The 26092-nt window shown below is 47.2% G+C and overlaps 1 protein-coding gene across 5 annotated transcripts in view; it reads right to left on the bottom strand.

The window, feature by feature from the left end:
* Positions 1 to 5500: 5500 nt before the first annotated feature.
* LOC140272686 (caskin-2-like) overlaps positions 5501 to 26092 on the bottom strand; it is an 86026-nt gene continuing 65434 nt past the window's right edge. Inside the window, exons 12-23 of one of the 5 annotated variants that reach the window (XM_072368085.1) lie at positions 24575 to 24692; positions 23535 to 23708; positions 23260 to 23334; positions 19061 to 19191; positions 15468 to 15531; positions 15253 to 15350; positions 11976 to 12086; positions 11736 to 11837; positions 11525 to 11663; positions 9794 to 11443; positions 9123 to 9396; positions 5501 to 7213 (exon numbers count right to left, since the gene is read on the bottom strand). In XM_072368085.1, coding sequence (XP_072224186.1) covers positions 7117 to 7213; positions 9123 to 9396; positions 9794 to 11443; positions 11525 to 11663; positions 11736 to 11837; positions 11976 to 12086; positions 15253 to 15350; positions 15468 to 15531; positions 19061 to 19191; positions 23260 to 23334; positions 23535 to 23708; positions 24575 to 24692 — 3033 coding nt within the window. In that variant the 3' untranslated portion in view covers positions 5501 to 7116. The remainder of the gene's footprint in view (positions 7214 to 9122; positions 9397 to 9793; positions 11444 to 11524; positions 11664 to 11735; positions 11838 to 11975; positions 12087 to 15252; positions 15351 to 15467; positions 15532 to 19060; positions 19192 to 23259; positions 23335 to 23534; positions 23709 to 24574; positions 24693 to 26092) is intronic. The other 4 variants (XM_072368086.1, XM_072368087.1, XM_072368088.1 and 1 more) reach the window with 4 other exon arrangements.

Here is a 26092-nt window from a genome sequence, read left to right as displayed (position 1 = left end):
GTGGGCCCTTCTCCCTGTTGTCTGGGCCCCTCTCTTTCTTGTTTTGTGGGCCCTTCTACCTGTTGTCTGGGCCCCTCTCTTTCTTGTTTTGTGGGCCCTTCTCCCTGTTGTCTTGGCCCTTCTCCCTTTCTTTTTTGGGCCCCTCTCTCTTTCTTGTCTTGTGGCCCCTTCTCCCTGTTGTGTGGGCCCCTCTCTCTTTCTTGTCTTGTGGCCCCTTCTCCCTGTTGTCTTGGCCCTTCTTTCTTGTTTTGTGGGCCCTTCTCCCTTTCTTGTGTTGTGGCCCCTTCTCCCTGTTGTCTGGACCCCTCTCTTTCTTGTTTTGTGGGCCCCTCTCTTTATTGTCTTGTGGGCCCTTCTTCCTGTTGTCTTGGCCCGTCTCTCTTTCTTGTCTTGTGGGCCCTTCTCTCTTTCTTGTTTTGTGGGCCCCTCTCTTTCTTGTTTGGGCCCCTCTCTTTCTTGTTTGGGCCCCTCTCTTTCTTGTTTTGCGGGCCCTTCTCCCTGTTGTCTGGGCCCCTCTATTTCTTGTTTTGTGGGCCCTTCTCCCTGTTGTCTTGGCCCTTCTTTCTTGTTTTGTGGGCCCTTCTCCCTGTTGTCTTGGCCCTTCTTTCTTGTTTTGCGGGCCCTTCTCCCTGTTGTCTGGGCCCTTCTCCCTGTTGTCTTGGCCCCTCTTTCTTGTTCTGTGGGCCCTTCTACCTGTTGTCTGGTTCCCTCTCTTTCTTGTTGTCTTGGCCCTTTCTTGTTTTGTGGGCTCTTCTCCCTGTTGTCTGGGCCCCTCTCTTTGTTTTGTGGGCCCTTCTCCCTGTTGTCTGGGCCCCTCTCTTTCTTGTTTTCTGGGCCCTTCTCTTTCTTGTTTTCTGGGCCCTTCTCTTTGTTTTGTGGGCCCTTCTCCCTGTTGTCTTGGCCCCTCTCTTTCTTGTTTTGTGGGCCCTTCTCCCTGTTGTCTTGGCCCCTCTCTTTCTTGTCTTGTGGGCCCTTCTTCCTGTTTTGTGGGCCCTTCTCCCTGTTGTCTGGGCCCTTTCTTGTTTTGTGGGCCCCTGTCTTTCTTGTTTTGTGGGCCCTTCTACCTGTTGTCTGGGCCCCTCTCTTTCTTGTTTTCTGGGCCCTTCTCTTTCTTGTCTTGTGGCCCCTTCTCCCTGTTTTCTGGGCCCCTCTCTTTCTTGTTTTGTGGCCCCTTCTCCCTGTTGTCTGGGCCCTTTTTCTTGTTTTGTGGGCCCTTCTCCCTGTTGTCTTGGCCCCTCTTTCTTGTTTTGTGGGCCCTTCTCCCTGTTGTCTGGGCCCCTCTCTTTCTTGTTTTCTGGGCCCTTCTCTTTCTTGTTTTCTGGGCCCTTCTCTTTCTTGTTTTCTGGGCCCTTCTCTTTGTTTTGTGGGCCCTTCTCCCTGTTGTCTTGGCCCCTCTCTTTCTTGTTTTGTGGGCCCTTCTCCCTGTTGTCTTGGCCCCTCTCTTTCTTGTCTTGTGGGCCCTTCTTCCTGTTTTGTGGGCCCTTCTCCCTGTTGTCTGGGCCCTTTCTTGTTTTGTGGGCCCCTGTCTTTCTTGTTTTGTGGGCCCTTCTACCTGTTGTCTGGGCCCCTCTCTTTCTTGTTTTCTGGGCCCTTCTCTTTCTTGTCTTGTGGCCCCTTCTCCCTGTTTTCTGGGCCCCTCTCTTTCTTGTTTTGTGGCCCCTTCTTCCTGTTGTCTGGGCCCTTTTTCTTGTTTTGTGGGCCCTTCTCCCTGTTGTCTTGGCCCTTTCTTGTTTTGTGGGCTCTTCTCCCTGTTGTCTGGGCCCCTCTCTTTGTTTTGTGGGCCCTTCTCCCTGTTGTCTGGGCCCTTCTCTTTCTTGTTTTGTGGGCCCTTCTCCCTGTTGTCTTGGCCCTTCTTTGTTTTGTGGGCCCTACTCCCTTTCTTGTTTTGCGGGCCCTTCTCCCTGTTGTCTTGGCCCTTTCTTGTTTTGTGGGCTCTTCTCCCTGTTGTCTGGGCCCCTCTCTTTGTTTTGTGGGCCCTTCTCCCTGTTGTCTGGGCCCTTCTCTTTCTTGTTTTGTGGGCCCTTCTCCCTGTTGTCTTGGCCCTTCTTTGTTTTGTGGGCCCTACTCCCTTTCTTGTTTTGCGGGCCCTTCTCCCTGTTGTCTGGGCCCCTCTTTCTTGTCTTGTGGGCCCTTCTCCCTGTTGTCTGGGCCCTTCTCTTTCTTGTTTTCTGGGCCCTTCTCTTTCTTGTTTTCTGGGCCCTTCTCCCTCTTGTTTTGTGGGCCCTTCTCCCTGTTGTCTTGGCCCCTCTCTTTCTTGTTTTGTGGGCCCTTCTCTTTCTTGTTTTGTGGGCCCTTCTCCCTGTTGTCTGGGCCCTTCTTTCTTGTTTTGTGGGCCCTTCTCCCTTTCTTGTTTTGTGGCCCCTTCTTCCTGTTGTCTGGGCCCTTTTTCTTGTTTTGTGGGCCCTTCTCCCTGTTGTCTTGGCCCCTCTTTCTTGTTTTGTGGGCCCTTCTTCCTGTTGTCTGGGCCCCTCTCTTTCTGGTTTTCTGGGCCCTTCTCCCTCTTGTTTTGTGGGCCCTTCTTCCTGTTGTCTGGGCCCCTCTCTTTCTTGTTTTGTGGGCCCTTCTCCCTGTTGTCTTGGCCCCTCTCTTTCTTGTTTTGTGGCCCCTTCTTCCTGTTGTCTGGGCCCTTTCTTGTTTTGTGGGCCCTTCTCCCTGTTGTCTTGGCCCTTCTTTCTTGTTTTGTGGGCCCTTCTCCCTGTTGTCTGGGCCCCTCTCTTTCTTGTTGTCTGGGCCCCTCTCTTTCTTGTTTTCTGGGCCCCTCATCTTTCTTGTTTTCTGGGCCCTTCTCTTTCTTGTTTTCTGGGCCCTTCTCTTTCTTGTTTTCTGGGCCCTTCTCTTTCTTGTTTTGTGGGCCCCTCTCTTTCTTGTTTTGTGGGCCCCTCTCTTTCTTGTTTTGTGGGCCCTTCTCCCTCTTGTTTTGTGGGCCCTTCTTTCTTGTTTTGTGGGCCCTTCTCCCTCTTGTTTTGTGGGCCCTTCTTTCTTGTTTTGTGGGCCCTTCTCCCTTTCTTGTGTTGTGGCCCCTTCTTCCTGTTGTCTGGGCCCCTCTCTTTCTTGTTTGGGCCCCTTCTCTCTGTTGTCTGGGCCCTTTTTCTTGTTTTGTGGGCCCTTCTCCCTGTTGTCTTGGCCCCTCTTTCTTGTCTTGTGGCCCCTTCTCCCTGTTGTCTTGGCCCCTCTTTCTTGTCTTGTGGCCCCTTCTCTCTGTTGTCTGGGCCCTTTTTCTTGTTTTGTGGGCCCTTCTCCCTGTTGTCTTGGCCCTTCTTTCTTGTTTTGTGGGCCCTTCTCCCTTTCTTGTGTTGTGGGCCCTTCTCCCTGTTGTCTTGGCCCCTCCCTTTCTTGTTTGGGCCCCTTCTCTCTGTTGTCTGGGCCCCTCTCTCTTTCTTGTCTTGTGGCCCCTTCTCCCTGTTGTCTTGGCCCTTCTTTCTTGTTTTGTGGGCCCTTCTCCCTTTCTTGTGTTGTGGCCCCTTCTCCCTGTTGTCTTGGCCCTTCTTTCTTGTTTTCTGGGCCCTTCTCCCTGTTGTCTTGGCCCCTCTCTTTCTTGTTTTGTGGGCCCTTCTCCCTGTTGTCTGGGCCTCTCTTTCTTGTTTTGTGGGCCCTTCTCCCTGTTGTCTGGGCCCCTCTCTTTCTTGTTTTCTGGGCCCTTCTCCCTGTTGTCTTGGCCCCTCTCTTTCTTGTTTTGTGGGCCCTTCTCCCTGTTGTCTGGGCCCCTCTCTTTCTTGTTTTCTGGGCCCTTCTCCCTGTTGTCTTGGCCCCTCTCTTTCTTGTTTTGTGGGCCCTTCTTTGTTTTGTGGGCCCTTCTTTCAGGGACCAGAAGCCACTGACTCATCGGTACGTTTTCTTTCACTTTTTTATTTCTGTTTTCAATGATTGTTTTAATTTTAGATTTGAACTCTTTCAGGACGATGGGAGCGTTTGACTGATGGGACGCCGTGACCTCCACAGAACCTGGACCTCCACAGAACCTGGACCTCCAGCACCTGGACCTCCAGCACCTGGACCTCCACGGCACCTCGCCCTCCAGGCTTTGGGCATTAAAAGGATTCTTTAACTTCCTGAATCTGTTTAACTCAGAATAAATTCTGACTTTGTTTTCCTGTGTTTTGTCTTATTTCCAAACCGTTTGATCACATCAGAAATGTTCAGTTTAAGGCCCAAAGACGGCAGACGGTACCGACCTGTTCGGGTCAGGTTCTTCCTCCCAGAACTGCAGGATTTTAGTTGGGAGAGCAGGTCCAACTCAAAGAAGATCTCACTGAGTGGTTGTCTGACTCTGGTTCCTTTTTAAGATTTAAGTTTTATTCAGTCATCCAGCCTCTGAGATGCTGAATAAACGGGTTTTTAGTGGTTCTGTTGATCTTAAAGCCATCTTTACATCTTATAAGATGTTTCTGGACCTGAATCAGCTGCTAATTTATGTAATGGAGGAAAAATAAATCTTTTTCTGATGAATAAAAAGTCAAAGGTTGGTTTTTAATCTTTAAAAGGCGACAGGAACCAGGTTTAAAGGACTCTGTCGCTGTTTTAGACCTCAGAAACAGTCTTTGGTTCCAGTTCCGGTCGGATGGACTCACCCAGGTCAGCGGTCTTTTCATCTCCTGGGAAAGGTCAAAGGTCGGGGGCAGAGCTTTCCAGTCGCCTCGGTGGAACAACCCGGTAAGAAGTGAACCAGCTTCACGATGCTGTAAATCCGGAGCTGAACCTGAACGCACCCTGATAGTCCCAGTTCAGACCCCTGAGCCTCTGAGGGTCCTCAGTAAAACACATTTCCTGCCAGGTGTGAAGGGAAAGATGATATTAAAACAAAACTCAGCTGGTCTTAGCTGCCTGGACCCCTGCTGGCTCCTGGGTGCATTTCTGGGTCCAGAAGGAACCCACATGGAAACTACTGTGAAGAAGCACCAAGCTTCTGAAAGCTGACCAATCAATAAAAAGGTGGCTGGGACGGTTTTTAAATGTTTTTCCTAAAATAATCTGTAATTTATTTCTGTTTATCTGAGAATGTGCCTTTTCTGATTAAAGGGAACCTTCATTTTAAACCAGAATAATGTCAAAGTCTGGCTCAAACTTCTACTTTTTCAGCAAGTCTGCCCTTTTTGGGGCTGATTTTTGGGGCCTGGACTGGATAGTTTAGTGGTATGATTGTCACCTTTCATGTGGGAGACCTGGGTTCCCCTGCATCAAAGGTATTACCTCCAGTAGGGGTCCTTAGGCAAGACCCCCCCCCTTACCCCATCTGCCTACCTGTAAGTCACTTTGGATAAAAGCTGAATCCATAAACATCAGATGGATGGAACAGGACGGTGGGGGGGAAGATTCTTGTGGGTGACTGGGTTTGAACCTTGACCCCAGGCATGAAAGACCATCTGTTGGGGTCCTTAAGCAAGACCCCCAACTCTACCTGGGATATGAGTGTATTTAACTGGATAAAAGCATCTGCCAAATGACTTTTATCACTATAAAGGACGCCCTCTGGCGCCCTCTGGTGGACAGTCACAGAAACACGTTAGTGTTCAGGTTTTATTGATAAAGTGGAACAACAAAGACCACAACACAGCAAATATGTCATAAACAGGATATGATTCAGCTTGTGCTTAAGTTAGAATTCTTTTAACATTAATATAGAATCACAGGTGGAGCAGAAACCGTCGGCGGCGTTTGATTTTATCACCAGTTCAACATGCTCAGGACACAAAATAACGAACAACGAAATGGATTCAGCCTGTTTTAAAGGACAAACCTGTACACTTTGGTTGAATACGCTCCCCTGTGCACAATAAACATATTTAGAGAACTAATTTAAATACTAATTTGGCTAAAATGAATATCAAAAAATAGTTTTTAGCCCAACGTGCTTCTCTTCCCTTTGTAGAAAAACACTCAAAGTGAGGCGGGTGGAGCCTAACTACACCTGGTTAAGATCAGCTGGTATAAAACACATTTATAAATATTACAAACTCGAAATGTTCGGATGCAGCGAGCGAAGAGCCCAAGGGACACGAGGGCGGCCATGTTTGTTCCAGCAGAGAGAAAACTGACGGCGTTAAAGATGGTTTCAGCATGAAAGGCTGGTTTCAGACCATCACAAGACGGCCATCTTGGAGAAAAGCCTTCATGGTAATGAAGTTAAGCTATAAACTCTGTAATATCGATATGTTGCTGGTTTAATGTGACGATTATCGTCCTTACTGGAGGATCACAGCCTTTAAAAAGTGTCTTTTGGGTCAAACGTGGGCAGCAGAGAGACCCAGAAGCTGCAGACCTCTGAGCTCAGATGGTTACCCTTAACAACAGCTGAACTGGAACCAGAACAAGAAGCTCAGACCCAGTTCCTCTGCTCCACCAAACTGGTCCCAGAGACACCCAAACGGCCCCTGACAACCCAACTGAAGGCTTGAATAGGCACTAATTATTGATTCCTTTAAGAAGAAATGCTCCCAACTCCTACAAAATGAAGGAGTCGGGACAAGGAAGAACTGGACCCAGTTCAGAATCTTCTCAGAACTGGTTTTATAGTTTTATATAAGTGTAGTGCTACGACTGACACCTTCCATGTGGGAGATCTGGGTTCAAATCCAGTAAGTTGCTTTGGTTGAAAGAGCTCATTGAAGCCATGAACAGACCGATTAACTTTTAAAGTGCAATACCAGCAAAGACCACAAGATGGCGCCAAATCCTAAAAATACTATAAATATCTGGTCATTTTGGACACTCCTGCTCTGTTATTAAATCTTAATGTGTTCCTCATCTTCAGTTGATGCTGATGTCACATCTTTGAACGCAGTCATGTGATCCATTACATTAAAAATCTGTCTGTAGCAGGTTCTCGTGCTGCAGAATCACAGTTTTCAGGCTGCTGGAACAGTCTGGATGGCAGGAGTTCGTCTCTACGATATCAAAAACACAATTTCATGGTACAATATTAGTGTTTACATTAAAATAATCTGCTGAGGAGATTCTCCTCACAGTGGGCCGCTCCAACATGAGTTCATCATAGGTTTAGTACTGGTGGCGCAGCGGAGGTGAAGTCCTGTAGCTCCTCCAGCTGTGCAGCTCAGAGTGGGTGGAAACCCCTCCGTTCCACTTCCTGAGGGTGAAGATGTTTGTTTCTGTGGAACGTCTTCAGTCCAACATGGCGTCCAGCTGATCGGCGAGGTCATCGAACATGTTCCCGATGTCGTCCAGAATGGTCCCCGCAGACCTGACTGAGCTGGTTCCGCTGGAGCAACGAGAACCGACAGAACGAGCAGGTCACCAACGGAACAAGGTGGAGTCCCGACTAAGATTAACCAGATTAACCAGTGAGTCCCGACTAAAATTAACCAGATTAACCAGTGAGTCCAGTGAGTCCCAACTAAGATTAACCAGTGAGTCCCAACTAAAACTAACCAGTGAGTCCCAACTAAAATTAACCAGTGAGTCCCAACCAAGATTAACCAGATTAACCAGTGAGTCCAAACTAAGATTAACCAGTGAGTCCCAACTAAAATTAACCAGTGAGTCCCAACTAAAATTAACCAGTGAGTCCAGTGAGTCCCTACTAAAATTAACCAGTGAGTCCCTACTAAAATTAACCAGTGAGTCCCAACTAAAATTAACCAGTGAGTCCAGCGAGTCCCTACTAAAATTAACCAGTGAGTCCCGACTAAAATTAACCAGTGAGTCCCAACTAAAATGAACCAGTGAGTCCCAACTAAAATTAACCAGTGAGTCCCAACTAAAATTAACCAGTGAGTCCAGTGAGTCCCTACTAAAATTAACCAGTGAGTCCCGACTAAAATTAACCAGTGAGTCCCAACTAAAATGAACCAGTGAGTCCAAACTAAGATTAACCAGATTAACCAGTGAGTCCCGACTAAAATTAACCAGTGAGTCCCAACTAAAATTAACCAGTGAGTCCCAACTAAAATTAACCAGTGAGTCCAGTGAGTCCCTACTAAAATTAACCAGTGAGTCCCAACTAAAATTAACCAGTGAGTCCCAACCAAGATTAACCAGATTAACCAGTGAGTCCCAACTAAAATGAACCAGTGAGTCCAAACTAAGATTAACCAGATTAACCAGTGAGTCCCGACTAAAATTAACCAGTGAGTCCCAACTAAAATTAACCAGTGAGTCCCAACTAAAATTAACCAGTGAGTCCAGTGAGTCCCTACTAAAATTAACCAGTGAGTCCCAACTAAAATTAACCAGTGAGTCCCAACCAAGATTAACCAGATTAACCAGTGAGTCCCAACTAAAATGAACCAGTGAGTCCAAACTAAGATTAACCAGTGAGTCCCAACTAAAATTAACCAGTGAGTCTCAACTAAAATTAACCAGTGAGTCCCAACTAAAATTAACCAGTGAGTCCAGTGAGTCCCTACTAAAATTAACCAGTGAGTCCCTACTAAAATTAACCAGTGAGTCCCAACTAAAATTAACCAGTGAGTCCCAACTAAAATTAACCAGTGAGTCCAGCGAGTCCCTACTAAAATTAACCAGTGAGTCCCGACTAAAATTAACCAGTGAGTCCCAACCAAGATTAACCAGATTAACCAGTGAGTCCCGACTAAAATTAACCAGTGAGTCCCAACTAAAATGAACCAGTGAGTCCAAACTAAGATTAACCAGATTAATCAGTGAGTCCCTACTAAAATTAACCAGTGAGTCCCAACTAAAATTAACCGGTGAGTCCAGTGAGTCCCAACTAAAATTAACCAGTGAGTCCAGTGAGTCCCTACTAAAATTAACCAGTGAGTCCCAACTAAAATTAACCAGTGAGTCCCTACTAAAATTAACCAGTGAGTCCCAACTAAGATTAACCAGATTAATCAGTGAGTCCCTACTAAAATTAACCAGTGAGTCCCAACTAAAATTAACCAGTGAGTCCAGTGAGTCCCTACTAAAATTAACCAGTGAGTCCCAACTAAAATTAACCAGTGAGTCCCAACTAAAATTAACCAGTGAGTCCCAACTAAAATTAACCAGTGAGTCCAGTGAGTCCCTACTAAGATTAAGATTAACCAGTGAGTCCAGTGACCTGCAGACCTGACTGAGCTGGTTCCGCTGGTGCAACAGAACAAGATGGAGGACGTATCTTCTGCAGATTAATATAACACAAAGTTGATGTTTTAATCCAAACTCACCTGTCAGAGTCGTCCTCCAGCTTTCTCTCCACTGCCTTCAGAGCTGCTGCCAGACATGTGCTGGTCTGATCCAGTTTCTGCTGGACCACCCCGGTCCCGCTGGACGCCTCTGGGAGATGACCTGGACCAACCACACACACCTGATGCCCCCCCACTGCCAGAGAGGGACTCTGAGGGGCCAGAGCTGGAGCCGAGGGCCCGTAGGCCGGCGAGGATGGAGAGGTGAAGGCCACGCTTTGGACTACAGTGACGGTCACAGTGGGAGAAGACGGCCCTGTTGAAGAAGACATGAAAACAGGTTGGATACCGACCAGCTGGACCCATCAAGACCAGAGAGTAACTGGACTAGAACCAGTGAGTCCAAACTAAAATTAACCAGTGAGTCCCAACTAAGATTAACCAGTGAGTCCCAACTAAGATTAACCAGTGAGTCCCAACTAAGATTAACCAGTGAGTCCCAACTAAGATTAACCAGTGAGTCCCAACAAAGATTAACCAGTGAGTCCCAACTAAGATTAACCAGTGAGTCCCAACTAAGATTAACCGGTGAGTCCAGCTGAGTCAGCTGGTCCCAGTCATAAGTCCAGTCTGAGCGCCTCAGCGGGTCTTAGTCATCAGACAGCATTCCCTTCTGGGTTAGGATGGAATATTGCACTCGGTGTGAATCTTACTCTGAGCGGACAGCAGACTTTGGCGAACGGGTTTTGGGGCAACAGCAGGTTTCGGTGAGAGCGGAGGTTTAATCGGAGATCCTGGACTCCCTGGCCTCTCCAGCTTGGCCTCGCTGATTCTCAGCCTGACCTCCTCCTGGTTGCAGGATGGAGGCCTGCTGCTGTCGGACTCAGACCCGGCCGCTCCTGCTCTGTCGGGGGAACCGTCGCCCTGCTCCTTGTCTTTGGGTTTGTGTCGGCGTTTCACCGTGTCCGACTCCTTCAGGTTAAACTCGGGGACCTCCAGATTCTTGGCCGGAGGCTCCAGCACCGCCTCGGCCCTGGGTGGACCTGGAGCTTTGGGTCTCTGTTTGATGGTCAGGTTGCCCTCCTCGGCAAAGGGGATGCACTCGCTGGAGCTGTTCTGAGGGGACGCCGAGCCCTCGAGTCCCGCAGCTTTCGCTTCTTCTTCCTCAGAGTCAGACTTCAGGCCCTGGTCCAGTTCACCGCTGCTGGTGCTCTCGGTTTGAACGCATTCGCTCAGCACCCTCCTCCTCGCCCCCGCAGCTTCTCTGGACTCCACAGAGCTGAGGGACTGGGGCTCCTCGTGGACGGCGTCCTCTTTGGGTTCTGGGGTGTTCTGGGAGCCGCCCTCCAGAGAAGCTGCGATGCTTCTGACGCTCCCCGGACTGTCGGTCACCACTCCGCCCGAGGAGGACGTGGTGCTGCTGTCGCTCAGCTCGCCGCTGGTGGTGCTGCTCACTGAGCTCAGTCTTTTCGGAGGGGGTGGGGGGGGACCTTTCTTCCGGGCGCGCACCGCAAACGACTGACTGCGTCCCACACTGTGGTTCTTCTCCGGGCCCGACTGGAACCGGGCCAGCTGGCTGCGGCCGGGCTTGCGGGTCAGGGTGGCGTAGGACGGCACGTTTCCAGAGGGCAGTGCGAGCTCGTCCTCGTCCTCGTCGGGCTCCCCGTCTGACAGAGCGTAGCGGGTCATGCTCTGGGTGCGCTTTTTGGCCGGCGCCAGGGTCATGTTGTGGTTCCCGGGCCTGGAGGATGAGCGCAGGTCCGTGAAGCCGCACTGGGAGTGCAGGTAGTTAAAGCCCTTCAGCGCCGGGGAGCCCTGAGGGGACGGGCCGCCCGGTCCACACGGTCTGGGCTTGGCTGGGATGGCCGGGTACTTGAACACGGTGGCGGTTCCCAACGGCACCTGCTTGGGCAGAGGCTGCTGCAGAGGCCTCTGGTCCCAGCCCTCGGGGAGGTTCCTCTCCTTGGCCGGGCTTCCTTCCAGGCTCTCCTGGGACCAGCTGTGGGGGTTGACTGAGGCGGTCGGAGGCTCCTGGGAGCGTCCGGAGCCTCTGGATCGGGCGTCGATGCTCTCTTGGCTTCGGGACATCCCCACTGCATTCTTGATGGCCAAACCTTCGTCACCCCCCCCGTAGTGGCCGGTCATGGCCGTCTGCAGCTCGGTGCTCAGCTCGCTGTCCTGGAACGTCATCATTTTCGGGGTGTTGGGCGAGGAACATTCGCTGCTGGCATCCGGCGACTCAATGGTGACGAGGTGAAGGGCTCCGGGGGCTTTGCGGCGCAGCGTGCCCGATTCACCCTGAAGCATCGCCCTCTGGATGTCACACAGCTTCTTCACCGCCAACATCAGCTTCTTCTGGTGGCCTGCAAGGAAAATCCAACCAAAATCAGACCCAAAGCTGCAGCAGTCTCACTGAGCCGTGCACGGCTGCCATGCCTCCTCACCCAGCTTGGTGATGCCGATCTCCTGCAGGTCCTCCCACGTCAGGTCTTTCACGATGCTGATGGAGTCGTAGCCGTTTTCTGAAAGCTTCTTGTGGTACTGCGGGAGGCCGATGGCGCTGAGCCACTCGCCGAGGTCCGACTGTGAGGAGAGGAGACAATGATCAGCACCAGAACATGCGGCAGCTCATGCATGAGCAGCAGCCAGCCTTACAGGAATGTAATCAGGCAGCCACTCGGGGATGCTCAGGTTGTTGATCTCCATGGAGATTTTCTTGCGGTGTCCTGGTTTGGTCACTCCGATGGCCGTCAGGTCCTACGGACAGAGCAACCATAGAAACCCAAATTAACCACTACAGTTCAGGGCTTCATGTTAATTCTGCTGCTTTTGCTTCAGGTGAACGTTTCATCGTGTAGCTGCAGCTTTAAAACCACACTGAGCAGAAAACCTCACCTCAGGAGTCATCCTGCTGATGGTCGGCACGTCGTATCCGGCGCTCAGGAAGCTGCTGATGTACTGCTCCAGCTGGAAGTCACTCAGCCACTGATAGATGGCCTCCGCATCCTGCAACACGAATACAGTCGTTTTCACATTTAAACGGGTCTGGAAGCAAAGACGAGTGGCTAATTTTGGTTTCTTATTTCTCTTTAATGGAGTGAAAAAGTAAATCCAGCAGAAATAAAAGAGGTGGAACTTCAACACTGAATGAGTCCAACCTGTTCTGTCCCATCAGCTTCATTTAATCTGGTAACAAACATCATTTCTACACCTCAGACCTGCAGCATCCCATAAAGTCAGTGAACCTTTTCCCACTTTGTGTCCTTCTGCCAACACTTAAAGCCGTTCTGACTCTGAGGAAACCAGGTGATGCAGAGTTCCAGCTGTTATTTTGTCCCATTCCTCCTTAAACAGGTCTGAATACCAATAATGACCAAATTACACCAAATAATGACCAAATTACACCAAATAATGATCAAAATATACCAAATAATGACCGAATTACACCAAATAATGTCCGAATTACACCAAATAATGATCAAAATATACCAAATAATGACCGAATTACACCAAATAATGATCAAATTACACCAAATAATGACCGAATTATACCAAATAATGACCGAATTACACTAAATAATGACCAAATTACACCAAATAATGACCAAATTACACCAAATAATGATCAAAATATACCAAATAATGACCAAATTACACCAAATAATGACCGAATTACACCAAATAATGACCGAATTATACCAAATAATGACCGAATTACACTAAATAATGACCGAATTACACCAAATAATGACCAAATTACACCAAAAAACGCTAATTTTAGTTTCTTCTGTGACTTATTTTTCTTTAATGGAGTGAAAAAGTAAATCCAGCAGAAATAAAAAGAGGTGGAACTTCAACACTGAATGAGTCCAACCTGTTCTGTCCCATCAGCTTCATTTAATCTGTGAACAAACATCATTTCTACACCTCAGACCTGCAGCATCCCATAAAGTCAGTGAATCTTTTCCCACTTTGTTTCCTTCTGCCAACACTTAAAGCCGTTCTGACTCTGAGGAAACCAGGTGATGCAGAGTTCCAGCTGTTATTTTGTCCCATTCTTCCTGCAAACAGGTCTGAATACCAATAATGACCAAATTACACCAAATAATGATCAAATTATACCAATAATGACCAAATTACACCAAATAATGATCAAAATATACCAAATAATGATCAAAATATACCAAATAATGACCAAATTACACCAAATAATGACCGAATTACACCAAATAATGATCAAAATATACCAAATAATGACCGAATTACACTAAATAATGACCGAATTATACCAAATAATGACCAAATATACCAAATAATGACCGAATTACACCAAATAATGACCGAATTACACCAAATAATGACCGAATTACACCAAATAATGATCAAATTACACCAAATAATGACCGAATTACACCAAATAATGACCAAATTACACCAAATAATGACCGAATTACACCAAATAATGACCGAATTACACCAAATAATGACCAAATTACACCAAATAATGACCGAATTACACTAAATAATGACCAAATTATACCAAATATTGGATCAAAATATACCAAATAATGACCAAATTATACCAAATAATGACCAAATTATGCCAAATAATGACCAAATAATGACCAAACACTTTGTTTCCTTCTGCCAACACTTAAAGCCGCTCTGACTCTGAGGAAACCAGGTGATGCAGAGTTCCAGCTGTTATTTTGTCCCATTCCTCCTTAAACAGGTCTTAAGGTGTGCAGCAGTGCGGGGGGGTGGTTGTTTCTCTGCTGGGGACAGGTCAGGACTGCAGGCAGCCAGTCCAGCACCCGTACCTCTTCTTCCTCAGCCAGGCCTTTGGACTGTGGCAGAATGTGGTTTTCCATGGTCTGCTTGAACAATGCTGGGACGTCCCAGGAAAAGATGTGGCCTTGAAGGCAGCATATGTTGCTGTAAAATCTCAGGGAGCTTTTCTGCATTAATGCTGCCGTCACAGAAGTGGAAATGAGCTTTGCCCCCTGATCCAACCCCATACCATCACAGAGCCTGGCTGCAGGGACTGGCTGCTGACAGCAGGCTGGATGCTGCTTTTGCTCTTTGCTCCATTTCTTCCACCAAAGATGTGGAATACTGATGGGTCTGACCACAGCACACGTTTCCACCGTGTGACGGTCCATCCCAGACGCCTCCGAGCCCAGAGAAGTGGACGAGGTTAACATCAGGCTTCTTTCCTGCACAGTAAAGCTTGTGAATGGAACTCTGTATTGTGGTGCTGGACAAAGGTTTCCACAGTAATCCCTTGTCCATGTGCTTCTATCAGCTGCTGATGAATGACGGTTCTTGATGCAGCGTCTGAGGGGTCAGAGGTCACGGGGTCCAGCTTAGGCTTGCTCCCTCGTCCTTTACACTGAAACTCCTCCAGGTTCCCTGAATGCTTTAAAGATATTCTGCTCTGTAGAGGCAGAAATATGCAGATCCCTTCCAGTCTTTCTCTGAGGAACATTGTTTTAAACACAAACTGGAGCTCCTCTGAACATCTTTGCTGCTCAGACTGTCCTGGAGGCTGATTTAGGACCAGATCAGGGTTAGAATCAGCTGTTTTTAGCACTAAATTGCTCTATTTCAACTTTTATTGGGATGTGAAATCCCAATAAAATCTAAAAATGGAGGTTTATCAACAAATTAAAGTGAGTTTTGAGACAGAAGAGTAAATGTCTTGAGTTCATTCTGTCTGACATCAAATATTTTGGACCAGATCAGGGTTAAAATCAGCTGTTTTTACCTCATTATTGGCCTTAAACTGCTTCATCCTGATTTCTCTGATTTAGGATTATAACTTTTATGATATTAAGCCTAATTTGTTGTAATTATAATACAATAAATGGATATTTTGTCTCTTGGAGGAGGGAACGAATAGTATGTCTGAAGCAGGACCAGATCAGGTCACAGTCAGCTTTTTTAGCACTAAATTGCTCTATTCCAAGTTTTATTGGGATGTGAAATCCCAATAAAATCTAAAAATGGAGGTTTATCAACAAATTAAAGTGAGTTTTTGAGACAGAAGAGTAAAAGTCTTGAGTTCATTCTGTCTGACATCAAATAAAAGTTGGAATAAATGTGTTTTGTCTCTGTTTTATAAGATGTTTACACATATAATGACATAAAGTGTCAGCTGGAGTCTCTTTACCTTCCCTTCCAGCAGCTGCTGGGGACGAACAAACTGCTGGGAGAAGCTGGGTTCTGTGGGCCGCTGAACCGTCACCGTCTGCCTCCGAGGAGTCCCACCTGGACGACAACCACAGCTCAAACAACATGGAGCGTTTTAAGAATATCTAACACTTTATCTTCCTGTTTGGAGCCTCTACAGACATCCAAACGGTACAGCAGAAGAAGAAGACAGACCTGCAGGATGGTCGGCCTGTTTGCTGTCTGCAGCGTGTCCGGAGTCACCAGCAGAGGGCGCCACCTGCACACAACAACAACCACCTTAAACTGAGCTGGTGGAAGCTCCACTCGAGCCTCTCAAATGTCTCATTAAAGTGGACAAAACAACCAGGTGGAACGAAAGGATTCAGGTTATTCTTCCGTCATCTGAACAAAATGTTGCCTGAATCCAGATATGATCTCAGACCTGAATGTCAGTCACATCAGGGCAGTTTGAGACTCCAGTGAGTCCCAACTAAGATTAACCAGTGAGTCCCAACTAAGATTAACCAGTGAATCCCAACTAAGATTAACCAGTGAGTCCCAACTAAGATTAACCAGTGAGTCCCAACAAAGATTAACCAGTGAGTCCCAACAAAGATTAACCAGTGAGTCCCAACTGAGATTAACCAGTGAGTCCCAACAAAGATTAACCAGTGAGTCCCAACTAAAATTAACCAGTGAGTCCCAACTAAAATTAACCAGTGAGTCCCAACTGAGATTAACCAGTGAGTCCCAACTAAGATTAACCAGTGAGTCCCAACTAAGATTAACCAGTGAGTCCCAACAAAGATTAACCAGTGAGTCCCAACTAAAATTAACCAGTGAGTCCCAACAAAGATTAACCAGTGAGTCCCAACTAAGATTAACCAGTGAGTCCCAACTAAAATTAACCAGTGAGTCCCAACTAAGATTAACCAGTGAGTCCCAACTAAAATTAACCAGTGAGTCCCAACTAAGATTAACCAGTGAGTCTCAACTAAGATTAACCAGTGAGTCCCAACAAAGATTAACCAGTGAGTCCCAACAAAGATTAACCAGTGAGTCCCAACTAAGATTAACCAGTGAGTCCCAACTGAGATTAACCAGTGAGTCCCAACTAAGATTAACCAGTGAGTCCCAACTGAGATTAACCAGTGAGTCCCAACTAAGATTAACCAGTGAGTCCCAACTAAGATTAACCAGTGAGTCCCAACAAAGATTAACCAGTGAGTCCCAACAAAGATTAACCAGTGAGTCCCAACAAAGATTAACCAGTGAGTCCCAACTGAGATTAACCAGTGAGTCCCAACTAAGATTAACCAGTGAGTCCCAACTAAAATTAACCAGTGAGTCCCAACTAAGATTAACCAGTGAGTCCCAACTAAAATTAACCAGTGAGTCCCAACTAAAATTAACCAATGAGTCTCAACTAAGATTAACCAGTGAGTCCCAACTAAGATTAACCAGTGAGTCCCAACTAAAATTAACCAGTGAGTCCCAACTAAAATTAACCAGTGAGTCCCAACAAAGATTAACCAGTGAGTCCCAACTAAGATTAACCAGTGAGTCCCAACTAAGATTAACCAGTGAGTCCCAACTAAAATTAACCAATGAGTCTCAACTAAGATTAACCAGTGAGTCCCAACTAAGATTAACCAGTGAGTCCCAACTAAAATTAACCAGTGAGTCCCAACAAAGATTAACCAGTGAGTCCCAACTAAGATTAACCAGTGAGTCCCAACTAAAATTAACCAGTGAGTCCCAACTAAGATTAACCAGTGAGTCCCAACTAAAATTAACCAGTGAGTCCCAACTAAGATTAACCAGTGAGTCTCAACTAAGATTAACCAGTGAGTCCCAACTAAGATTAACCAGTGAGTCCCAACTAAGAATAAGATTAACCAGTGAGTCCCAACTAAAATTAACCAGTGAGTCCCAACTAAAATTAACCAGTGAGTCCCAACAAAGATTAACCAGTGAGTCCCAACTAAGATTAACCAGTGAGTCCCAACTAAGATTAACCAGTGAGTCCCAACTAAAATTAACCAATGAGTCTCAACTAAGATTAACCAGTGAGTCCCAACTAAGATTAACCAGTGAGTCCCAACTAAAATTAACCAGTGAGTCCCAACTAAGATTAACCAGTGAGTCCCAACTAAAATTAACCAGTGAGTCCCAACTAAGATTAACCAGTGAGTCCCAACTAAAATTAACCAGTGAGTCCCAACTAAGATTAACCAGTGAGTCTCAACTAAGATTAACCAGTGAGTCCCAACTAAGATTAACCAGTGAGTCCCAACTAAAATTAACCAATGAGTCTCAACTAAGATTAACCAGTGAGTCCCAACTAAGATTAACCAATGAGTCCCAACTAAGATTAACCAGTGAGTCCCAACTAAAATTAACCAGTGAGTCCCAACTAAGAATAAGATTAACCAGTGAGTCTCAACTAAGATTAACCAGTGAGTCTCAATTAAGATTAACCAGTGAGTCCCAACTAAGAATAAGATTAACCAGTGAGTCCAAACTAAAATTAACCAGTGAGTCCCAACTAAAATTAACCAATGAGTCTCAACTAAGAATAAGATTAACCAGTGAGTCTCAACTAAGATTAACCAGTGAGTCTCAACTAAAATTAACCAGTGAGTCTCAACTAAGAATAAGATTAACCAGTGAGTCCAAACTAAAATTAACCAGTGAGTCCCAACTAAAATTAACCAGTGAGTCCCAACTAAAATTAACCAGTGAGTCCCAACTAAAATTAACCAGTGAGTCCCAACTAAAATTAACCAGTGAGTCCCAACAAAGATTAACCAGTGAGTCCAGTGAATCCTGACTAGGATTAACCAGTGAGTCTCAACTAAGATTAACCAGTGAGTCTCAACTAAAATTAACCAGTGAGTCCCAACAAAGATTAACCAGTGAGTCCAGTGAATCCTGACTAAAATTAACCAGTGAGTCCCAACTAAGATTAACCAGTGAGTCCCAACAAAGATTAACCAGTGAGTCCCAACAAAGATTAACCAGTGAGTCCAGTGAATCCTGACTAGGATTAACCAGTGAGTCCCAACTAAGATTAACCAGTGAGTCCCAACAAAGATTAACCAGTGAGTCCAGTGAATCCTGACTAAAATTAACCAGTGAGTCCCAACTAAGATTAACCAGTGAGTCCCAACAAAGATTAACCAGTGAGTCCCAACAAAGATTAACCAGTGAGTCCAGTGAATCCTGACTAGGATTAACCAGTGAGTCCCAACTAAAATTAACCAGTGAGTCCCAACAAAGATTAACCAGTGAGTCCAGTGAATCCTGACTAGGATTAACCAGTGAGTCCCAACTAAAATTAACCAGTGAGTCCCAACAAAGATTAACCAGTGAGTCCAGTGAGTTCCAACTAAAATTAACCAGTGAGTCCTAACCAAGATTAACCAGTAAGTCCTCTCTCTCTCTAGTTGCTGACAACAGTCTGGAAGCTGAGATTGGAAGGTCTCGTACCAAAACGGGCAATTTCCATCACAGACTGGAAACTTGTATGTGAAGAATAGGAAGCACCAAGTCTGAACCTCAGACCTGAATGTCAGTCACATCAGGGCAGACTAAAGCCTGATGAGACCCTGATTCATGACTTCAGGGATTTGAGGAAACTAACCCTCCCTGTTATGGCTGCAGCTCAGATAAATCTGATGAATCTCTTCTTCTTTTCTTTCTGCTGAATTTTCTCAGCTTGAAACTTTAAAAGCTGGTTCTGAAGCAACTTCTCTTGCATCAGCTTTAGGGATATTTACTGGTTCATGTTCGGCGGTCAGTACCTTGTTGTCGTGGGGACCGGCGTTGTGTTGGTGTCCGTTGGTGGCGTTGTTGCTCTCGGTGCTCTGTCCGCTGCCGGCGCTGCGGGTGCTGCCCACGCTGCCGGTGCTTCCGACGCTGTTTCTGTCTCCTGCTGCCAAAAACAACACAAACAATAAGCGTCCGAGGCGGCGTTCGGGTCGGCAGAGGATCGGCGCCAGGCTGGAGGAAGCAGCGGGTTCTCTGGGGGTGATGATCAGGAGTGACGGGCGGGATGCAGGGGAGCACAGCTGCAGCACGAGCCCGGCGGCGAGCAGCAAAGGAAAAATCTCAGGCCATTCTTACTAACATTAGGTTGAACAGCACAAAACATGCTGATTCAGATTTATCTTTAGGCTGATTTAGAAGTTCTTTTAGAACAATCCATTCCTGGAAAATGTGGCTTTGATAAGTTCTGATTTCAGCTGGAAGCGAGTTGGATTCACATCAGGCTGAGTGGATTCTTCATGTGGCCTCATTTTACTGATGAGGTGCATGCAAACAGACGCCTAAAGCTTCCTGCTCTGTGAATGCTACAAATCATCATTCCGTTGGTAAACACACGCTGTTCGACATGCAGCAGCTTTCAGCTGCATCTCAGATCCTGACTGAGCAGTGCAACAGTTAATCAGAGCAGAGACAACCTGGTGTCGCCCCCTTGTGGCAGCGGAGTTCGGCCTGAAGCGCAGTGAACCACAGTTTGGACCCGACACACCAAGACGAGCATTGTTGGTAGCTTTAAAGCCTCAGCTGACAGCAGAACATTTCCACCAGAAGCTGGCTTCATCCGTCCAGCAGGGTGGATGTGAGGGGGCGGGGCTTAGCAGAGGAGGCGGAGCCAACTTAAGGAGTGACGTACTTTAGAAATGAAAATCAGAACGGCTCGTTAAATGAGGAACTTTCAAACAAAGGGGAACTAAATAAATACCAGGGTTGTGTTTTTGGGGAGTTTTACAGCTGCTGGTGACTTCAGACGCCCTGATATATGCTCCCAGGAGCAGGAAGAAGGAGTTTTACACTTCAGACGCCCTGATATATGCTCCCAGGAGCAGGAAGAAGGAGTTTTACACTTCAGACGCCCTGATATCTGCTCCCAGGAGCAGGAAGAAGGAGTTTTACACTTCAGACGCCCTGATATCTGCTCCCAGGAGCAGGAAGAAGGAGTTTTACACTTCAGACGCCCTGATATATGCTCCCAGGAACAGGAAGAAGGAGCTTTACACTTCAGACGCCCTGATATATGCTCCCAAAAACAGGAAGAAGGAGTTTTACACTTCAGACGCCCTGATATACGCTCCCAAAAACAGGAAGAAGGAGTTTTACACTTCAGATGCCCTGATATACGCTCCCAAAAACAGGAAGAAGGAGTTTTACACTTCAGACGCCCTGATATATGCTCCCAGGAACAGGAAGAAGGGTTTTTACACTTCAGATGCCCTGATATACGCTCCCAGGAACAGGAAGAAGGGTTTTTACACTTCAGACGCCCTGATATACGCTCCCAGGAACAGGAAGAAGGGTTTTTACACTTCAGACGCCCTGATACACACTCCCAGGAACAGGAAGAAGGGTTTTTACACTTCAGACGCCCTGATATCTGCTCCCAGGAGCAGGAAGAAGGAGTTTTACACTTCAGACGCCCTGATATACGCTCCCAGGAACAGGAAGAAGGAGTTTTACACTTCGGACGCCCTGATATACGCTCCCAGGAACAGGAAGAAGGGTTTTTACACTTCGGACGCCCTGATATACGCTCCCAGGAACAGGAAGAAGGGTTTTTACACTTCAGACGCCCTGATATTTGCTCCCAGGAACAGGAAGAAGGGTTTTTACACTTCGGACGCCCTGATATACGCTCCCAGGAACAGGAAGAAGGGTTTTTACACTTCAGACGCCCTGATATATGCTCCCAGGAGCAGGAAGAAGGGTTTTTACACTTCAGACGCCCTGATATACGCTGCCAGGAACAGGAAGAAGGAGTTTTACACTTCAGACGCCCTGATATATGCTCCCAGGAACAGGAAGAAGGGTTTTTACACTTCAGATGCCCTGATATACGCTCCCAGGAACAGGAAGAAGGGTTTTTACACTTCGGACGCCCTGATATACACTCCCAGGAACAGGAAGAAGGGTTTTTACACTTCAGATGCCCTGATATACGCTCCCAGGAACAGGAAGAAGGAGTTTTACACTTCAGACGCCCTGATACACACTCCCAGGAACAGGAAGAAGGGTTTTTACACTTCAGATGCCCTGATATACGCTCCCAGGAACAGGAAGAAGGGTTTTTACACTTCAGATGCCCTGATATATGCTCCCAGGAACAGGAAGAAGGGTTTTTACACTTCAGATGCCCTGATATACGCTCCCAAAAACAGGAAGAAGGAGTTTTACACTTCGGACGCCCTGATATATGCTCCCAGGAACAGGAAGAAGGAGTTTTACACTTTGGACGCCCTGATATACGCTCCCAGGAACAGGAAGAAGGGTTTTTACACTTCGGACGCCCTGATATACGCTCCCAGGAACAGGAAGAAGGGTTTTTACACTTCGGACGCCCTGATATTTGCTCCCAGGAACAGGAAGAAGGGTTTTTACACTTCGGACGCCCTGATATACGCTCCCAGGAACAGGAAGAAGGGTTTTTACACTTCAGACGCCCTGATATATGCTCCCAGGAGCAGGAAGAAGGGTTTTTACACTTCAGACGCCCTGATATACGCTGCCAGGAACAGGAAGAAGGAGTTTTACACTTCAGACGCCCTGATATATGCTCCCAGGAACAGGAAGAAGGGTTTTTACACTTCAGACGCCCTGATATACGCTCCCAGGAACAGGAAGAAGGGTTTTTACACTTCAGATGCCCTGATATACGCTCCCAGGAACAGGAAGAAGGGTTTTTACACTTCGGACGCCCTGATATACACTCCCAGGAACAGGAAGAAGGGTTTTTACACTTCAGATGCCCTGATATACGCTCCCAGGAACAGGAAGAAGGAGTTTTACACTTCAGACGCCCTGATATACGCTCCCAAAAACAGGAAGAAGGAGTTTTACACTTTGGACGCCCTGATATACGCTCCCAGGAACAGGAAGAAGGAGTTTTACACTTCAGACGCCCTGATATACGCTCCAAGGAACAGGAAGAAGGGTTTTACACTTCGGACGCCCTGATATACGCTCCCAGGAACAGGAAGACGGGATTTTACACTTCAGACGCCCTGATATACGCTCCCAGGAACAGGAAGAAGGAGTTTTACACTTCGGACGCCCTGATATATGCTCCCAGGAACAGGAAGAAGGGTTTTTACACTTCGGACGCCCTGATATACGCTCCCAGGAACAAGAAGAAGGAGTTTTACACTTCGGACGCCCTGATATATGCTCCCAGGAACAGGAAGAAGGAGTTTTACACTTCGGACGCCCTGATATACGCTCCCAGGAACAGGAAGACGGGATTTTACACTTCAGACGCCCTGATATACACTCCCAGGAACAGGAAGACGGGTTTTTACACTTCGGATGCCCTGATATACGCTTCAAGGAACAGGAAGAAGGGTTTTTACACTTCGGATGCCCTGATATACGGTCCCAGGAACAGGAAGAAGGGTTTTTACACTTCGGATGCCCTGATATACGGTCCCAGGAACAGGAAGAAGGGTTTTTACACTTCAGACGCCCTGATATACGCTCCCAGGAACAGGAAGAAGGGTTTTTACACTTCGGATGCCCTGATATACGGTCCCAGGAACAGGAAGAAGGGTTTTTACACTTCGGATGCCCTGATATACGGTCCCAGGAACAGGAAGAAGGGATTTTACACTTCAGACGCCCTGATATACACTCCCAGGAACAGGAAGACGGGTTTTTACACTTTGGACGCCCTGATATACGCTCCAAGGAACAGGAAGAAGGGGTTATACAGAATATGTCAGACTGAGGGGTGAGTTTCTCTGATGTTTAAACAAAATAAACGACCTGAAACGGCGAGACAACGCAACTCCACAAAGTAATGTAAGCGGCGCCATGATTTCTTTAGGCGGAGTAAAGCGAAGCTGCGTCACGCTGAGCTGACAGTTGATCTCTCGAGTCTCGGTGTGTGGGGTCCGGATGCAGAGCGTTGAGCCGGGTAGCGGTCAGAACAGCCGGGGGGGGGGGAAGCTCTCGTTCAGGGGGCTCTTACCATGACACGAGTCCCTGAGAACCCAGATGTCCTCGAAGGGACACACGGACTGAGACATGCGGCTCGGAGACAGACCTACCGGACACAGAGACTCTGATGTACTTGGTTCTGTTGGGGAGGAGGTTCTGACTGAGGAGGTGAGTGGTGTTACAGGAAAAGGGTTAGGGAGGAAGAGGCTTGGACTGATCCATTAAAGGCTGTTCAAACACTCCTGTAACATCACATCATCCCGACTCCCCTCAGATCAGCAGGTGTGTGTGTGTGTGTGTGTGTACCTGTGCAGGTAGTGAGGCCGTTGGTGAGCGGCAGCACCACGTGGGTGGGGGGGGCGTACAGACTGTAGGAGTCATCGGTCTGAGGGGCGGAGCTGAGGCTGGAGGAGAGGGGGGCTCTGGGCAGCAGCTGCTGACGCTGGGTGGGCAGAGAGGCGTGCCGGGAGAGGGTGCCCCCTACAGGGCGAGAGGGGGAGGAGCAAGAGGGGGAGGGGGGGTTATCAAGCTGATGGTTAGAGGTGGAGGTCAGTCATTATTTGGATGGAGAGATGGATGCAGGAAGGAGGAGATGGGAGCATGGGATGGTCTGGAAGCGGCAGGGTTAGTTCTAACAGGTGGGAGAGGGGGGCTTTTTTATGTTGGCATCACTTCCTGTTAGGAGGCGACGTCACTTCTTGTTAGGTGACATCACTTCCTGTTAGGAGGCGAAATCACTTTCTGTTAGGAGGTGACGTCACTTCCTGTTAGGAGGCGACGTCACTTCCTGTTAGGAGGCGACGTCACTTCCTGTTAGGAGGCGACATCACTTCCTGTTAGGAGGTGACGTCACTTCCTGTTAGGAGGCGTCATCACTTCCTGTTAGGGGTGGAATCACTTCCTGTTAGGAGGTGACATCACTTCCTGTTAGGAGGCGAACTCACTTCCTGTTAGGCGTCATCACTTCCTGTTAGGAGGCGACGTCACTTCCTGTTAGGAGGCGCAATCACTTCCTGTTAGGAGGTGACGTCACTTCCTGTTAGGAGGCGTCATCACTTCCTGTTAGGAGGTGACGTCACTTCCTGTTAGGAGGCGAAATCACTTCCTGTTAGGAGGCGACGTCAGCAGCGAAGCAACATTTCAGCTGGTGTGGAAGAGAAACGTTTAATTCTGAGTGTTTACAGATCATAAACGCTTGTATTTACCACGTTTTCTCCTGACAGAAACTTTCTTTTCTACCTTCCTGCACAGGACTCGAAAGGATTAAAGAATCCTTCATTCAGCTCTGAATTTCAACACCATGTTTCCCAGAACTAACGGACGTCTGACGGTTAAAACGGACTGACCGTTCCTCCTGCTGATGACCTCCACGATGGACGGAGGGAAGAAGCCGACTCTGTCCGTCCCTCGCTGGCTGTCGTGGATGTGGCCCTTCCAGCGTCCGTCTATGTGCTGCTCCAACACCTGTGGGGGGGGGAGAGAGTCAGGGTGGGGCCTTGGTTAACAGCCTGTTTTCAGGGTGGAGACTCAGCAGGAGCTCAGCTCCACCCTTTTAATGAGGTCAGCAGGTAGTTGGATAGTTAGCAGTTAGCTGCTTCAATGTAGCACCGAGAGTGAGGAGAGGACCGGTGTTGTGTTGGAAACACACCTTAAACACAGCTGCAGGTTGTCTGAGTTACAGAACGGAACCGTTCAGCTAGAAAGCTTCAGCTAACAAAGTAATGTGGGAACAATAATGTTCATCTTTCAGAAAGGAGCAGCAGTAACTCCTTAGAAGTTGGTGTATGTCATCTTCATTAGCTAAGCTGTTAGCGTTAGCTGCTGCTAACAAAGTAATGTGGGAACAATAATGTTCATCTTTCAGAAAAGAGCAGCAGTAACTCCTTAGAAGTTGGTGTACGTCATCTTCATTAGCTAAGCTGTTAGCGTTAGCTGCTGCTAAAGGAAGAAATAAATCTTCATTAGCTAAGCTGTTAGAGTTAGCTTCAGCTAACAAAGTAATGTGGGAACAATAATGTTCATCTTTCAGAAAGGAACAGCAGTAACTCCTTAGAAGTTGGTGTACGTCATCTTCATTAGCTAAGCTGTTAGCATTAGCTGCTGCTAAAGGAAGAAATAAATCAGTAACTAAACCATGAGGAGTTATTTCATTAGCTAAGCTGTTAGCGTTAGCTGCTGCTAAAGGAAGAAATAAATCTTCATTAGCTAAGCTGTTAGCGTTAGCTGCTGCTAAAGGAGGAAATAAATCAGTAAATAAACCATGAGGAGTTATTTCTCAGATGCTTCCATTTCCCTGCTCTGAAGTTCAGGCTCTGAGAGCTGGAACTAATCCTCTTTGTGGCTCAGTTCCTTCAGTCCAGCGTTGAACTGGACCAAGTTGTTAAAGCAGTGGGATGAAAAGTGGCTGCTGCACATTCACAGTCTTTAGCTAACTCTGCTGGAACATTAGCATTCCATTTCCAGGTCACAGATTCAGCTTTATATGAATCAACACAGTTTTAATCATCAATTAGTTGATTATATTCTACCTAAGCAGTTTTTATTGGGTGTCTCTGATGTTTGATAGGAATTACAGGCCTGAACACGAAGCCTCCGACACACTAACAGGAAGTCAGTGTTTTTGGTTGATTCACCGTCTGAATTTGTCAGATTAAAGATTCACCTCTGACTGAACTTTGTTGCAAAACAAGCCGCGGATGTGCAGACATCATCCAGAGGGGAAATATAGGGCAGAGTGCAGCACAGGGTGTGTTTGCTGTCCACAAAGCGAGCTGTTGAGCTCGTCTCCACCTGCATCTCAACAACGTTTAAACACCAAAGGCTGGTGATTCAGTGACGCTCTGCTCCAACTTGTTACTGAGAAT

Source organism: Leuresthes tenuis, unplaced genomic scaffold (genome assembly GCF_036924035.1).
Source record: "Leuresthes tenuis unplaced genomic scaffold, fLeuTen1.0.hap1 SCAF_17, whole genome shotgun sequence".
In the NCBI taxonomy this organism is placed as follows: domain Eukaryota; kingdom Metazoa; phylum Chordata; class Actinopteri; order Atheriniformes; family Atherinopsidae; genus Leuresthes; species Leuresthes tenuis.
The sequence above is the reverse complement of the archived record's forward strand: the minus strand, read 5'-3'. Positions and strand labels throughout refer to the sequence as shown.